The 16,153-nt window shown below is 52.6% G+C and overlaps 3 protein-coding genes across 3 annotated transcripts; all 3 read right to left on the minus strand.

Moving 5' to 3' along the window:
• Window positions 1-690: 690 nt before the first annotated feature.
• C8Q71DRAFT_790842 (uncharacterized protein) lies at window positions 691-2,212 on the minus strand. The gene is made up of 3 exons (XM_047925324.1): window positions 2,134-2,212; window positions 1,450-1,542; window positions 691-1,399 (listed from the first exon to the last, which is right to left on the minus strand). The coding sequence occupies exons 1-3, from the start codon at window positions 2,161-2,163 to the stop codon at window positions 773-775; spliced, it is 750 nt and encodes a 249-aa protein (XP_047772857.1). The 5' UTR covers window positions 2,164-2,212; the 3' UTR covers window positions 691-772.
• Window positions 2,213-9,634: 7,422 nt separating this feature from the next.
• C8Q71DRAFT_728129 (uncharacterized protein) lies at window positions 9,635-10,813 on the minus strand (the record flags this gene model as incomplete). The annotated part of the gene is made up of 7 exons (XM_047921920.1): window positions 9,635-9,891; window positions 10,039-10,156; window positions 10,228-10,244; window positions 10,301-10,362; window positions 10,419-10,471; window positions 10,516-10,551; window positions 10,583-10,813. 7 exons carry the CDS (start codon window positions 10,811-10,813, stop codon window positions 9,635-9,637), a joined length of 774 nt encoding a protein of 257 aa, XP_047772858.1.
• A 1,843-nt stretch (window positions 10,814-12,656) lies between these two features.
• On the minus strand, window positions 12,657-14,206 carry C8Q71DRAFT_863312 (uncharacterized protein; the record flags this gene model as incomplete). Its single annotated transcript, XM_047928147.1, has 2 exons — window positions 12,657-13,079; window positions 13,136-14,206. 2 exons carry the CDS (start codon window positions 14,204-14,206, stop codon window positions 12,657-12,659), a joined length of 1,494 nt encoding a protein of 497 aa, XP_047772859.1.
• Window positions 14,207-16,153: the final 1,947 nt, after the last annotated feature.

Raw genomic sequence — 16,153 nt, forward strand, 5'->3', positions numbered from 1 at the left:
GCACCGTACTGATGGAAATCTTGTGTACTCTTGCAGAGTCATCCACGTCGCATTAGTTGGTCGAACTGCCCATCGAGAGACCACCTGACTGGATCAACGTCAACAACTACCATGTGATGTTCAGCGCCATGTCAGTCTTACCTCTTGATCCGGCATTCCCAACGTCGGACAGGGAGAGTATGGCGGCCCGTTTGTGGAAATAATCGGATCGCACGAAATGTAATAGTACCTACGAAAAGTATAATAAACGCACGAAATGTGTATTCACAAAATATTTGGAACCACTCACGAAAAGTTTGGATGATCACGAAACTCGGAAGGGTACACGAAATGCATGCTGACGAAAGTCAGCCTGCACGAAATGCGCGCACAGCGTGACGCAAGTGTGATCGAGTGACCGTTTGTCACCGAGTGTGACACGTGAGTGCGTGGCCTTAGCCCACCTCTGGCACTCAGCTTCGAGTTGTAGTGGCCAAAATTTTCTGAATACATTCAGTACACATAAAAAACGTGTTTTGCGCGGGGAAACCGCCACGAGTTGAATAAAGACATCGCACTCGCGCGCCACCGCGCCACCGCTGTGGGCATGGCCCACAGTCTACGCACGGAATCGACAACATACGAACGCGTCAGGGCGGGAAATGGGACGGCAATACGGCGCAAGGCATCTCCGAGAAGTACGGACTTGGGGAGCACAACATGAACGGGCCAAATACATTCCAACTAAGCCAAGTATACGGTTACCGAAGGTGCTACGGACGACTACATGGGGTCAGTTGAGCGAAGGGCTTGCGTTGCGAACGTTCCCTCCGTCCCCGTTCCTTCCGGACCCTCCAGCCTCTCGGTCAGCAGCAGCATCGGCAACGCTACGTGTGAAGCCCATGGGGCGCGGATTGAGAGCCATTGAACCCCTAGACGTTGCGAAGACTAAACAACGAGGAATTCCAGAATAATCGTCCGGAAGGTACAGCCCGTGTGACAGCTGGTCTTGAATACCTTGGACCGCGGCGGAGAGCGTAGCTAGCCCACCATCGAGCTGGTCAAGGGCGTCGGTGGTTGAACACTGAGCATCACTCAGAGCTTCCAGTTGGTCGGTGACGACGTCCCATCCGACGGAAGAAGCGCGCTGGTTCGATAAAGCGAGCGGACTGTTGCGATAGGAAATGGCAGGGAGTGGAGCACCTTCTTCAGCAATGCTCTGCTCGGCGAGGACGCGGTTAGGCGACCAGGCGATGACGGGGTATGGCTCGGGGAGAGGCGAAGCGTGCTCGGAAGGAAGGGTTGCGAAGACGGTGTCGAGGTACACTATCAGGGCGTGCACGGACGGTGTCTGGCGGACGGAGGGGAGAGAGATATCCCCAGAGGCTACGGCGATGCTACGGGACTCGAACAGCATGCGCTGGAGTACAGTCAGCGCGGGACACGACGAATCCTAGGAGAAGGACACACCAACAGCCAACGACTTCCATGGGCCCAGGCCAGCCAGGCAGTCGGATCGTGGGGGAGGAGACGGGGTTCCAAGTCACGTTCGTGTCGAAGGAGCTCGAGGAGACGGTAGAAGCGTGCGACGTATGTTGAACTTCCGAGTTTTCAGTGTTCTTATCTTATCAGTTATGTACGGATATGGACTTATGTTCTGCGATGTCAGATTACATACGTTCTTTGATGGACTTTGCCTAGATTACGTCATGTGACTTTAGTCCGGATCATTCCATGATATTCCACGACATTCCTTGATGTTCCATGACGTTCCATATCATTCCTTGATGTCCCATCACGTACTATATCACTCTTTGATGTTCCATCATGTCTCATATTATTCCTGATGTTCCATCACGTTTCATATATCTCTCCACATCAAACTCCGAGTTTTGGCTTACTCATGCTGCTTACCAGCTTACTCATATCCCCAAAACCTCGGACTTAGTGCTTACTGATGAACCACTGATACAGCATGTGACCTGTATCAAATGTGTATATATACTGGGCTGGTTTGCCCTGTAATGATAACGATCCTTCGTCCTCTCCTCTGCCTGCCAGCATAGGATCTTCCCTTTGGGACTGGTCTGTTCACTCACTCTTTAGTCCTTCACTGCCACTGGGCTTACTAAGCCTAAAACCTCTTTCTTCAACAACGTATGGGGATTGACCAGGGAGGGACATGTTGGGCGGAGGCGGTGAGGGAAGGAGGCTGGGGTTTCACTGGCCAACCGGGAGGAAGGGGGAGTAGGGGAGAGAACGGGGAGAGTCGGGAAGGTTGGAGGGCGTGGGAAGTTGGGGAGGGGAAGGACATGGTGTGCTGGCGCAGGGAGGAGGACTTACTTACATCAGGAAAAACCTCCCCTGAGAAATACTTAGTGGATACGGAAATTCTTCGTAATACGAGGAGACTGAGTAATCTCGAATGCTTACCACATCATTCATGATAATGCCTGTAATTCTCCTTGTCCACGTACACCCCTGGAGAATGTCTGTGAAATTCGCAGTAATCTATGAGCACACAACTAAAACTCAAAGATGGCCACAAGCCCAGTAATCACAGATAGTGCACTGCTTTTACCAACATCTCTTTGAGCAGCTTTGATGCTCAGTTGCAGGGCTGACACAGAGCACGTTTCGAGAGGGAGAATGAGCAATATATTGGGACTATGTGATAAGTACTACAGTCTAAGAGCACGACAGGATCCCCTCGCATTCGTACCCGTATTGCCCGGTACCGGGCTATTGCTCCACTCAATCCCACTCGGTGGACTCGTTGTATCGGCGGGCGGAGGGTAGGTCATTGTCGTACCGTACGGCACGCTCACGCTCACGTGCCACATGTGCCGTCGCGGGCGTGTGGATGTATTACTAGGCGGCGGAGAGCTCGAGGCTGAGCAAGCACGTCTGCTACTTCATCGCGCGAGGTTGGGCTGCATGGATATCAGCGTGCACGTCACGACGCACAGGGCTCGGCACGGGTGGCTCGGTACGGAGGGCTCGGCGTGGGGGATGGCCATGCTGGTGGTGTGGAGAAACTCACCTGCATCGCCAGCCGTGCTGGCCATGGCATCCCTTCCACTCAGCCCGTTCTTCCGTTGCGAGTCTCCAGCAACGCTGGAGCTTATTGCGGTTGCGTACGACGTGAGTTTGAGGGGGGGGGGGGGTACGACGTGTTCCCTGCGTCTTGTGAGTGGGCCTGCCTGTGTAGGGCCGCTCACCCTCCCGCCTGCTCATTGCCATGCCAATAGTCGCGGCGCACTCGTCGGCCGTGTCTGTGTGCTGGGCGTTCGCCCAGCACGCTCGCGATCGCCGTGCGTGTTGTGCGACACCTCACCGTGCCTCATGCCCGGCTGCTTGCCTGGTCACTTGTGTTCGCGTTCGTCGGCCGTGTCTGCGTGTCGGGCATCCACTCAGCGCGCTCGCGGTTGGCGTGTGCACGCTGTCGACCGGTCACTCGCCCGGTGTGCTCGCGGGGTCGGCGTGCGCGCCCAGGCCCTGCCCCACATTCCCTGTGAGCTAGCTCGCTCGCGTGCAGCGATGTTACTCACCCTGGTCGTACGCACTGCGTGGTCCTCAACTCCATGACACCGAGTCTCGGAGACACCACAACGCGGGTGACGCAGTGGCGGCAGCGATGGTGGTGAGAATAGCGCAGCGGGACGGGACACAGTGGCAGCGAGGCGGGGGAATGACGGACGCGATGCGCGGGTCGCGGAGACAGTGACAGACGCTAGTGGACAGTGATGGAGGTGACGTGCGACAGCGGCGGGGATGGTGGTAGGGCGCGGAGGGCGACAGTGCTGCATGGATTAACTCGTTGACCCACCTCGCCGGCGAGGAGGTCATGCACGCTACTTACCTGCATATGTCCGTCCTCACGTACCCCGGCGCCATCGAGTCGCCACGTCATGCTGCTTTCGCCGCCCAGAAGCCTGTCTTGCCGTCTGCTCCCGCCGAGGTAGCTCCCATGCTTGATGGCTAGCCCGTGTTGCGGCGAGGATGCGGTCTTGAAGGTGGAGAACACTGTCGGCCAGGGCGAGAAACGCGAGGAGCCCGGTCACAGCGGAGACTTAGCTGTGGGAATTTGGATGCGCAGCGCGTGCCCGAACCTCACCGTGTGCGTTGTTGAGCTGGCGGGGAAATGACGTGAGGGTCTGGTGTACAAGGGACGAGATGGGCAGGCTCGTACTGCGGGAGGGCGAGCTGGTCGTACGCACTGTGAGGTCTTGACTTGCGTTGTCGCGCAAAGTCCCTGTACCCGCACCCCCGTGGGACTCCTGCCGTATAAGGTAACTCCGACAGCGCTTGCGTCCGTCCAGCGGCGCACAAGTGCTGACCTCCTCTCAGGCTCTCTTCACTCCCTCCTCCCCAGCCTCGCCCTGCGCCGCTCGCCCGCTACTCGCACGCACAACCTCAAGGTCGTGAAGCACGGCCGCCATATGAAGTAATCGACCCATGATGGGCCGTCAGAACGTACGTGTGCGCTGCGGCCGCTTTGACATGTCAGCACGCGTCCAAAGCGACAAGCTGGCAGCACATAAAGAGCACCGACGACGCCGCAAAGGCGTCGTCAGTGCGCTCACGAAGGCCGCGGTCACAGAGTAGAGGGATGGCGAGGCCGAGAGGCCGCACAAAAGGTATGTGGCATGTACTATACGCTCTGTTGGCCTTCCCACAGCCTGACTCACCATCATATCTCCCTCCATACTCCTTCCGAGCCTCGCCCGTGTCGCTATGACATGTGGGTCTCGTCTATCCATCACCACGTCACCGCTGACCCAGCAAGCGAGCGACCACCGACCTGCCCGTTTACGTGTCTGTTGGTTTCATCGGCTCACTTGTTCCTTTACCAGTAAGTGGCCTGCATGCTCACTCATTTGCACATATACCCGTTCACTGGCTTGTTTGCTTCACGCCAGGTTGATGCTGCTCACTCTCGGCACAAGATAACCAGGTACGAAATTTCTTTGTGCGCCTCAGAGTCCCGATCTCACGCAATGTATGCATATTATGTATGCATCACGGTCGCTGTGGCGCTACGGAATCTCAATGATAGACATCTGGTACGTGTTGAGCCGTATCTTCCAGCTGGTCTACCATTGTCTCAGTGCGTATGTACCCCGGTCCCCATTGCTCCGACGTCTGCGTGAAGCTGATGACCCACAGCTGGCATGCTACCTTGCGCGATTCAACCAACCCGAGACCGAGATAGACTACCAGCTCCCGCATTACAGAAAACGTGTCGTGCCCACGCTCACGCGGCACTTCGCCCTCGAGCGCCTGCGCGACTCAATTTTCTTCTGTTCTACGCTCGTGCGCCCGGACTAGCACGTCTTCGTGCACCTCCTCCCCTGGACGCTGCCTACATCGGCACTGGGAGCTGCGGCAAGACTGCGGGCGGCGAGGAAGAAAGCGAGGATGCGGGGCCAGTCCAGGTATGGGTCCAGTTTGGTGACTGCAAGCTGTTTGCGGATGGCATGCGCCGGCTCGTGGAGGCGTTATGCGTGGAGGGTGTGCGTGTGCGGAGCGACGAGGGGTGGGCTCCATGCGGTGATTCGCCCAGTTGGTGAGGCTTGTGTGGGCGGGGTAATTATTCGTTGGGATGCAGACCCACGGCATGCTTGCAGCTGGGCATTGTACATATGTCACTGAATGTAATGACTATCCTCTAATAAAATATGTCTGCTATATGGGTGTATTGTATGTATTGTGGATGACAGAAGTGACAAATGCAACAATGAGTGGACGGAATATGTCGGTAAAATGGGCATAGTACTCTATGAATGCTTGACAATTACTGAGTATTAGCTCGTAATTCACAATGGAAGAGGTTGGACTAGCTAATGTCACCGTATATCAAAATCGTAGGAATGCACAACATTACCTGCTATTACCGCATGTGACTCGGTATTACTGGGTATTACTGGGCATTCACAGGGGAAGTTTTTCCTGATGTACCACCACCACTTTGAGAGCGGACGGTTAGAGGTAGCTCCTGCGAACCAGGACAGCTTTGTTTTCTTAGCGGCGTATAAATCTCTCTCTCTCTCTCTCTTGCGGATCTGCGGCGACAGCGGCGAGCGTGCGTACAGCGAACTCTGCGTATTTGCGTGTCTTTGCAGGAACAGCGGTTCCATCGTTCAGCGGAACGAACATTGGGCAGCGTAGCCTAACCACTTCTCTTCCCCCTTCCTTCCGTGACTACCTATAGTTACGTCGACATCGTCCGACAACGAAACCCGTCGTTTCTACTGACTATCGACCCCTGCTCCCTGCCACCTCATACAGCCCCGGGAGACTCGCAACCTACACACCGTGCCGGCGCTTGTGGCTATGGCGACGTGCCCGAGCCCTCATGTGACCGTGTTCGATGTTGAACGCGTCGTCGTGTCGGTCTGCTTGCGTCGTCGCGTCCTTGCTCTTTGTCTTGAACGTGTTTTATTGTTGGTACAAGGTAAGTACTTGCTTGTAGTTGTATTCAATAATTATTTACACATGTCTGTGTGGGCTTCAAGCCTTTCAATAATGCCCGAAATACAGGAATGTTACTGCAGCGGACTTCAACTGCAGTCCTTCTATGCTGCGAAGAAGGTGGAAAACTGGCAGCTCATGGCGCTATACTGCGATGCTACCAAGGATGAGCCAAAGGATCCTGGCTCCCCATGGGCCCGTGGTCTCGTCGGCAAGCTCAGTGCAATGTCAAAGCAAAACGCGGCAATACTAGTCATCAGACTCCGCTCTGGCCACCCTTCCTCGCCGCTAATGCTCCGCCAGCAGGCTTCAAGCTCGAGGATCTTGTTCTAGCAGAAGTACACTACACAAGCCATAGCATAGTGCTTAACTTCGGTCACTGCTGGTTCCAGGTATGTCGTTGTTATTTTTAATTATGATCATGTACCGCTCTCACTGACAATCTCTTGTAGTTGCAGTATCTTACTCATACATCAATTCAGACCTATCACCAACAGTACTGGGAGGTCTTGAAGGAGACCTCGTACATTGGGAAGGGCGAGACAATGGTGCACCAGTAGATGCTATATTGAATGTGGATACTACCTCATCCAATACTTACACTCGGATGTGCTCATTTCATGTCGGCTTGATGATGGAGTTTGAAGACTTCATCGTTGTGTTTGTATCTAATGATCAGGTGTTCCAGGTAAGCTGCTATCTCACTGCTACATGACAACAGCTCAGCACCTAATGAGGTGTTTGAATGACTAGGTGACCTGGGCCTTACTAGCCAAGGAGGGTCTTGCGCACCATGACCTGCATGTCCTTGACAAGTGGGACGGCATCCTCAGCACCATCACTAGATGGTGTCACTCTTACTACTCAGGTCACCAGGTCGGCAAGAAATTGGCCATGCAGTCACCCCATGTCTTGTGTACTACCGGAGATGTATGGTTCAGCATACTCGGTGTGTGGCATACTAGGTGTGCAGTATACCGTGTGTGAGATCTTCTCTCTAAGGCTCCAACAAAATAATATACATACTGTATATATACGATTTCTACCCTATACTTTATACATATACATACAGGGTCTGTGTATCTTGTATATATATACAGTATATATGGTTTCAAGTATAGTAATGAAGGAGCTTCAATATTGGTAGAAATTAGCCTACTATTGAGTACAGGGACTCATTATTGCAATGATTTGGTGACATTGTGGAGAGCATGGATAGCATTGTATTCCTTTTTGTCTTCAAACATGTGCTTACAGCATACTAGGGAGTGGAATCCTATTGTGTGAACTACAATGACCTCCAGTCTGATAAGTTGAGGACTCATGTAGGCTTCTGTTAATTTATTAGGCTGTTTTCTATGCTCATAAAAACACCTATGACCATTGCGAATGCTATCACAATTGACCTACAATTCAAATTTGCCTAAGGTCAACAGGACAGTGTCCAATGTTGCTTTTTAACAGTCATTAGACTTAGGTTCTTGATGTCATAGATGCTTTTTCAGAGTTAGACACTGATTCTATGGATCAGACAGTGAGATTTGGGTCATAAATATCTGGACTTTGTGCAAAGGGGATCCTCAATATGTCATGGAGTACATGGCATAGAGTTGTTCATATAACATAAACTTTCTTAATTGACTACAGAGGTACTAGATTTGATGACATTCGTCTTTCTGGAAAAAAAAAAGTCATGAAATATGCATGATACATGAGTGATTCTCATGGCAATGCATCAGCTGGTAGGTTGAGTATCTTGGAATCAAACTGGTGTGGGTGTAAGCATGCAGAACAGCAGATGTACAAAAGTATGAGACTGGCATGTCTAAGCTTACTCATAGGCAAGGATTAGGCCTGAGTGTTATTGGTGTGATTGAATCTAGACAGCTACTGGAGCATCATGTTACTAAGTGATGCTACTATGTGATTGAACATTCACAAGAGAAGTGAAGCCACATATAAACCTTTGTGACATCTCATGTCACTCTAGCCGAAACTGGCAAGTAAATCATCATTCACTAGTATTAGGATTATACTAGACAGTATATAGTACAGTATAGATACCCATATTAAGGCTGTACAAACATTCTCCATCATCTTGAACACTAGCATGTACTCTGGTTTTTGTAATGGTTTGAGGATTAAGTAGGGAAATGAAATGACTATTGTAGCTGGAGATCATACTATATAAACTGTGTATATACAGCATATATACAATATAATATAGTATACTATATACATACAGGTTTTGTGTACATGCATATTACATACCAATTGGACTGTGTTTCCAGAAGATGGCCAATGAGAGCAAGGCTAAGGTTATGAGCGGTCCACATGCTTTAGAAGCGCGATACACGGAGAGTCTGTTGACCGAACATAGCAGGTAGAAGACACAAAGATCATGTTTGAGATTCGCAACTTCATGACATGCACCGGCTATATTTCTTTCATTAGTCACTCAATACATGGATGCGCGAGGGCCAAGTGGCCAAGAACGTAAGACAAAGCTAGAATCTAGATGCCTAGGGGATCTGACTTGGACTACAGCAATCAGTGTGACCGCCGCGCGCAGTGGTACGCGCGTAGTCACAGCCACAAGCGCCGGCGCGGTGGCGCGGTGGCGCGCGAGGGCGATGTCTTTATTCAACTCGTGGCGGAAGAGCGACTTCCCCAAGATGTTTCCGCGCGCAAAACGCGTTTTTTATGTGTACTGAATGTATTCAGAAAATTTTGGCCACTACAACTCGAAGCTGAGTGCCGGAGGTGGGCTAAGGCCACGCACTCACGTGTCACACTCGGTGACAAACGGTCACTCGATCACACTCGCGTCACGCTGTGCGCGCATTTCGTGCAGGCTGACTTTCGTCAGCATGCATTTCGTGTACCCTTCCGAGTTTCGTGATCATCCAAACTTTTCGTAAGTGGTTCCAAATATTTCGTGAATACACATTTCGTGCATTTATTATACTTTTCGTAGGTACTATTACATTTCGTGCGATCCGATTATTTCCACAAACGGGCCGCCATAGGAGAGCGCTGATTCTGCAAGCGCTGCGATCTAACGACACTGTTATGTACGCGTTTGCCGTACAAGATCAACTTATGTGCATACTCACCGGAAGCCGTCACGAAGTTCCTGCAGTGCCAGAACGCGCATGTTCGACTCGGAGTCAGATGCGTGCTAATCCCACACTTGCCATGCCCCAAAGTCATCATTGTTGATGGTCACCAAAGCCGGCGAACGTCCGTTATAGCATTTTGTTCTTGCCAGGAAGGGTGTCAGGAACGCGGCCTTGAAGCCAGATTCTGATCTCATGCAGTGACTGATCCTAGGCATCGGAGCCGCTGCAGCTGGAGAACTTTTGTCATTTGATTGAACTCTATTCTTATCTACGCCCATCACGGGAGAGGAGGTCTTCGTCGCAATCGTTTGGAATCCTGCATGCGCCCTCCATTCATTCAGCCAAACACAGAATCTGACCAACCACCAAATCTGTCGTCGTGTCAGAGACCCCAAGCCTACTGAAACAATAAGAGCCGACGACACTCACAGCAATCAGAGTCAAGCCAATGAATTCAGCGCACGTAGTTGGGCATCAGTGAGCCCGTATGTCTCCTCGATCCCCCCGCATGTATCACCGCTGACGAGTCTGACGACAGTATAGGTCTTGGTGCAAGCTGGGGTGGCTTGGACGCAGTATGCCTGCGGTAATCCCGGAAGTGTTATGATATGTACGAGCGGATAGACGATATAAGTAGCACTATGATACGTACAGCCGCTGGTTGCAGATCTGTAGATGACGATAGTTGTTGAGTCCGACTCATACTAGTATGAATATCCACGTACTGGCGCAAGACGTCGACACCTCGGGGTTCCAGCGTAGAAAGTCGGTGAAGGCTATGTCATATCTATACTTGTCATTCAACATGACGAGTTGTTAGCGTCAGCCACTGTTGTCACTGACATTGTATCGATCGTGTTACACGTATCGCCAGATTTCACTATATCTGAGGATTCCTGAGTTAAGTAGGCATCTGTGCGAAGCCCGTATTGCCACTCACAGTACTGAGTGCCACTCCCCACAGGTTGATCTCAGCCTACCGCCGCATCAAGTTTAGGTTCACTCACTTGGTCCAGCTTCCGGCCTCGATGTTTGTAGGCGTCGGAGTCACCGTCACCGTCGAAGTCACTGATGAGATTGCTGTGGTGGTCACGGTTGCTGTAGTGGTAGTTGTAGGCAGTCGGAGTGACAGTGACCGTCGACGACACCGTCGATGTAGTAGTAGTAGTAGTAGTCGAAGTTGCAAAAGCGCTAGCTACCGCGGCCGCGATGAACGCAATGCGTATGTCGAGCCGCATTGATAGCAACGAACGTTGCGTTTGGTTCCACACAACGCCAGGGAGAACCTGGAAAACGGAGGGCGGCAACTACAGGCTTCAGCTTACGCTGGGCGCAACTTTGTATGCATCCATATGCTTAGTACCGTTACGTCAGAAATCCCAGTGTCTGAGGCGACTTGCCAGTGGGTGATCGTGCTCAAAGGCATGGTTCAACGTTGCATCCGCTGTGCTGGTTGATCACGTAAGCTGATGTAAGCAAACTAGGCACCTGTTATCCGCGCGCTGCATGCTCTCAGCCAGCTCTCGGCCGCGTTCAACGTTCTACGTTCTACGTTCTACCAGCTTTGAACGAACTCCTTCAAGCTTGAGCGCTGAGCTGGGGCTGTCTTACTGTGCAGCTCAGAAGCGCCGGTACATAGCTAAGTACGTGCTAAGTTACTGCTAGTACTACGGGCGGCCGCACTACTTATCCGTATGACAACAGGAGAGCAAGGGTGATTAAACCGAAGTGAGTGAAATGCTTGGACTTGCGGTACAGAGTATTTCACAGTGAACATGACTGTGACGCGACCACGAAGGGCTGCGTTAGGTGTAGGTCATGGAGCCCGACGCAACTCAACTCGAATCTCGAGCTCGTGCTTTTGTCGCGCTTGTCCCGCACACGCGAGATGTCTCTGGCTCGCCTTTCGGCCTACAAGACTTGATCAACGTCTCTCCCTGCGGTCCTGAAGAGTCCTCGATGCCGTTGCCAAGACTGATACACGTCTCACCGACGTCATCCTGCGAGGTCTATGAATGCCTTTTAAGGAAGCCAAGGGGACACATCAGCAAAGTAGTCTGCAAGGTTACTTCGATCGAGGAAGCCAGAACCGGCTTGGAACACGAGGCAGCCATTTACCAGCTTCCGCAGCTTGCGGCCCTGCGTGGTCGCCAGATACCGGACTTTTTCGGGATTTTCTCAGCAGATGTGCGTGGAATACGTACAACATGTATCGTGTTGGAGTACGGAGGCGAGGCACTCGATGAAGACCACAAGCTAGAACATCAGTACAGGCCGTTTCGGTCCGTATCCACTCGACCACGACATCACCGTGTGCATCAGCTTTAGCTAACCGTTGTATGCAGAGAGGCTACTGTGCGGGCCTACGAGGCGCTGCATCTCGTGGGTGTTTACAAGCATTGGCACCCTGAAGACAGCACACGGCAAGTCTTCCAGAGGCACATCTTGATGAGGCCCAACGGAGAGCCTTGTCTCGTCGATTTCACTCGTGCAAGGAAATGGCATGATTGCACTCAAATTTTCGTGCAGTTTGACAGGATAGAACCTGGACAAGCGACCCATATGTGTACCGAGTTGTACCACGTAGGCGATCTCGCGGATGCATGGTATCCAGGTGAGGGTCCCACGTAACTAAATCCATCAATTGTGATTCATTGAGACTATTAATCTAGCTCAGTTCACCGTCTCCAATGCGGGAAAGACACACGATCTTCGCTACATTCCCGCAAACATTGATCTCGATTCGGACGCCAATGTGCAACAACTTCTTGACAGACCGCTGAAGAAGATTGGTGTGACGACTATCGCTCATGCACGGGAGGTGTTGCGGAAAGGGATTGAGCGGTACGAGCATGATATAGAGAGGAGGAAAAGAAGAGACGAGTTCGAAGTGGAGGAGCACTCGAAGATATCGCCTGCCAAACTTGTATAATAGCGTGTTCCTTGCATATGCCGCTCAAGAACGCGACACGCGTTGAATCCCCCGGTCAACAATGCATGGGAGACGCTAATTTCCCCGTAGATATATGCAAGCTGGATGAGGTCGGGAAGCAGCTACGCAGTGCCAGAGTGGGGTAGTGTTCAGTCATGAAATTGCAACGTTTTTGCGAACCACGCGCTGCGCATATATTCGTCGACCTTTCGTCCCTCTCCTTCATCGATCTCAACCAACTCAACTGTGCTTCCCTCAGTCTCATTCTCCAAAGCTTCTCGGGCAACATTCCACCAACGAGCCCACCCACCGCCGAACGTCGACCACGCAAGGTCCCCGACCATGTACCCGGATGATACGGCTATGTAGCGGAGAGACGGGATCGTCTCTGCCAGCAGCTTGGGAGCCGCATCCCGCAGCTCCTCCCACTCGCTGTCTATCAACTCGCCAGGCTCAGGGCGGTCTTTGATTGAGGCGAACTCGTCTTCAGCCATGACTTCGAGTAGACATTGGACGAACTTGAGTCGGACACAGAGGATCGGGCAGGAGGAGAGAAGCGGGAGGCATTCATCCTGCGAGCGCACAAATCAGTTCGTCGGAAGGGACACGATGAGGCTGATGGACGTACAAACCACGTTTGTGCATACTCAGACTCATCATGCATGAGCACATCGAGGTAGCGCAGCCGTGCATCTGTGTGCTTGAACAATTCGGCAAGCTGCGCCCACAACGCCGCGTCGCCGTAGTGGAATTGTATTGACAGCACGACAGGGAGCGTCGCGCGCGTCGTGGCGATGATCGTCTTGTCCAGCGCGAGCTCTTCGTTTCCGACGAAGACGTCCAGTACGCGGACGCGCGTGTCGACTCGGACATCGCGGGCCAGTGATGTGATGTACTTGCTATGCGCGTCGTCCGGGTACAACGTCGAACCGTTGTCCGCGAACCACATGAACCCCATACGGAGGGTTGTGAGATTGGGACATAGTTCTATGAGCGCCAAGGGATCCATATTCTCCAGACGGAGAGTACGTGTGCTGGACCACGGAGTCACCGGGGCAGGCTGCGATTCCGGAGTCCCATTCCGCGTGAGAGAGAGATGTTGCAGCGTGATCGTGGATGCATTCCGGAGAACGGGGAGCCCAGCGAACCTCGAGTATTCCACCTCCAAATATGGTGCGGGCTCCGTCCAAGGGTCCGCCGCCAGGCAGACTACCTTTGGCTCGCAAGTCAGTCTCTCGCAGAGCTCCACGCTCTGCTTGCCGATGTCGCGCAGCTCCAGCTCGCACAGATCAGACAGCGACGCTATAGCATCGCTCAGAACTTTCCCGCTTTGCATCGTCAGATGTTTCTCTAGCGAGCCCATGACCAGTTCCCGCAGGTTCCGCGCGCGTGCGAGGACTGTAGCTAGTGGCGAGTACCCGCCGGCATCCGTGGGCTCGTCGACGGAGTCTTGGAAAATAATGGTGAGCCTTTGGAGGCATTGGATCCTGTAGCCATCGTCTTCCTCGAGCATCAAGCGGTGGAACTCGAGGCTCTGGGCTGGTGCCGAAACGACGAGGGAAGAGAGGATGTGTCGCCGGGCAACGGAGCTCACGGCACGGGACGTAAAGACCAGATTCGCCGTATCAGGTTGAGATAGCAGCCCGACAATCATCCCGAGAACATCGTCGTTCAGCGACTGCAACGACGCTACGGCCATTGTGAAGAAACAATCTGCGGTAAGCTTGATGGCGTCAGCGATGCTTCAAACAGAACAATGGCACAAGAACGTACTCGACGTGTACGTTGCACAGGACAGATACTTCGTCTTATACAACTACTCGCTGTCTGGTTGTTTGGTCAGATTTTCAGAGAAGACGGTAAAAATGGCTCACTGCAGTACTGTTTGTGATAGGTCGCTTGTTCACTTGTGTCAAAGACATGCTTAGTGGTTGGGTATTCAATGCACAACAGGCTGTACTTACCAAGCTTCAATGACAGCTAGATGACGAAGGAAGAGGATTCGGACGCGCAGCGAGAGCTCAACTTGGGAAATGGCATGAAAGTTGAACGTTGAACGTTAAACTTTGCACCTATTAATTTATAGCGCGTAAGAGAGCGCTCGCGATACCACGGTCAGGAGACACGATATTACGTACAATAAGCTTTGCGGACGACGTGCGCCGCTGCCCTCTGGAAGACCTGATTCCACTCTTAGTGGTTAGCACGTTGTATCAGACCATGTATCCGCACTGTACAACCGGACCAATGATACGCTCCTATGTTCCGGCGCATCGGAGAGTAATCTCGAGCTACTTACCATGGGTAGCGCGACACCCTCGTCCGACAATGCAACAACTAGAAACGTAATTGACGGATTGAAACACATAGGAAGTACCGCAACGGGCCCTCCAAGGGTAGCCTCAGCAACACTCTCAAAGTGTTGTCAGACGGGACAGGTACTCAGTGTCTGCAAAAGGAGCGCTGTGCATAGTCATCAGTCTCCTCTTTCTCGGGTTATGGGTCTCGTATAACAACACACTCCTCCTCAGACTAGTCATCGCGCTCGACGCGCACCACCACTAGCCTGCCCTCGGACACCGCCCTGGTGGCGACAGCAAGATCGTCAACCATGCAACAGGTCGACATGGCGACGTTGGACATGGACAGGATCGCATGATCCGCAAGTATCGCGAAGGCGTTGTCGACTAGGGCTCGCTACACCCTCCGCTTGTTGAGCTTGAAGTGGGGCTCGTGAGCAAAGCTGTCGTTGAATCGGTTGATCATGGCGGACTCCTCTAGAGATAAGGACTTCATGGAGAGTTTGAACGACTCCGAGCCGACTCCGAGCCGGATCGTGATGCCAGAGAGGAACGGGAGACGTTGGTCCTGCGATGGGATGTGAGCGGGAGAGAGATTAAAGAAGAGTGGCTGGGATGTACCAACTACCCGTGTATGAGCATGTCGAGGTAGTGCAGCCGCACCGCCGTCTTGAAGTATTCCCGATGCGAGCGCACGCAAGAGATTCGGTTAGCCATAGCAGAACCCTGGTGAGAGCACGATGGGCAGTGTTGCGCGCACAGTTGCAGTGCTCACTGCAATATGGTTAGAATCAGCCACTTCGTCGTCTATGAACATGTCGAAACCCCACACGCTCACCAGGTCATTGCCGTTGTGCAGACGGGACGTCACCTATGAGCAGTGCTCATATTCTGTATGAAACATCGTCCCGCCGCACGGTCCCCACATCCAGGTATGCCAGGTTCGGGTGTGCAGAGTACAGTATACATGCCCTGCTCCCAGACACCACACAACTGCAGCTTGCGAAGGTCGCAGAGAGACACAGTCTCCCTGGTTGCGTTGCCGCCTTGCACTGTCAAGTGCTCCTCGACGGAAGTGATGATAAGCATCCGTAGCCGTCTCGCCCACTCCAGAATTTACCAGTGATGAACAGCCGTTCGTGGTCTCGTACTGCGGGAGCCCCGACCGGAAGTTAATGGATATCTGGAGACTGTACAGTATCTGTTGTCCTCCTGAGCAAGACAACGCAGAATCGGACGAACTGTGATCCGAAGAGAGAAGCACCCACCGCCCAGTATGTAGTATCCAAAGTTGTTCGATGGCTGCATCGGACCATGTCTGCAGTTAGCTGGCGTGGGTACAGCTG

The sequence above is a fragment of the Rhodofomes roseus genome, assembly GCF_022264815.1.
Source record: "Rhodofomes roseus strain CIRM-BRFM 1785 chromosome Unknown C8Q71scaffold_39, whole genome shotgun sequence".
NCBI lineage: Eukaryota > Fungi > Basidiomycota > Agaricomycetes > Polyporales > Fomitopsidaceae > Rhodofomes > Rhodofomes roseus.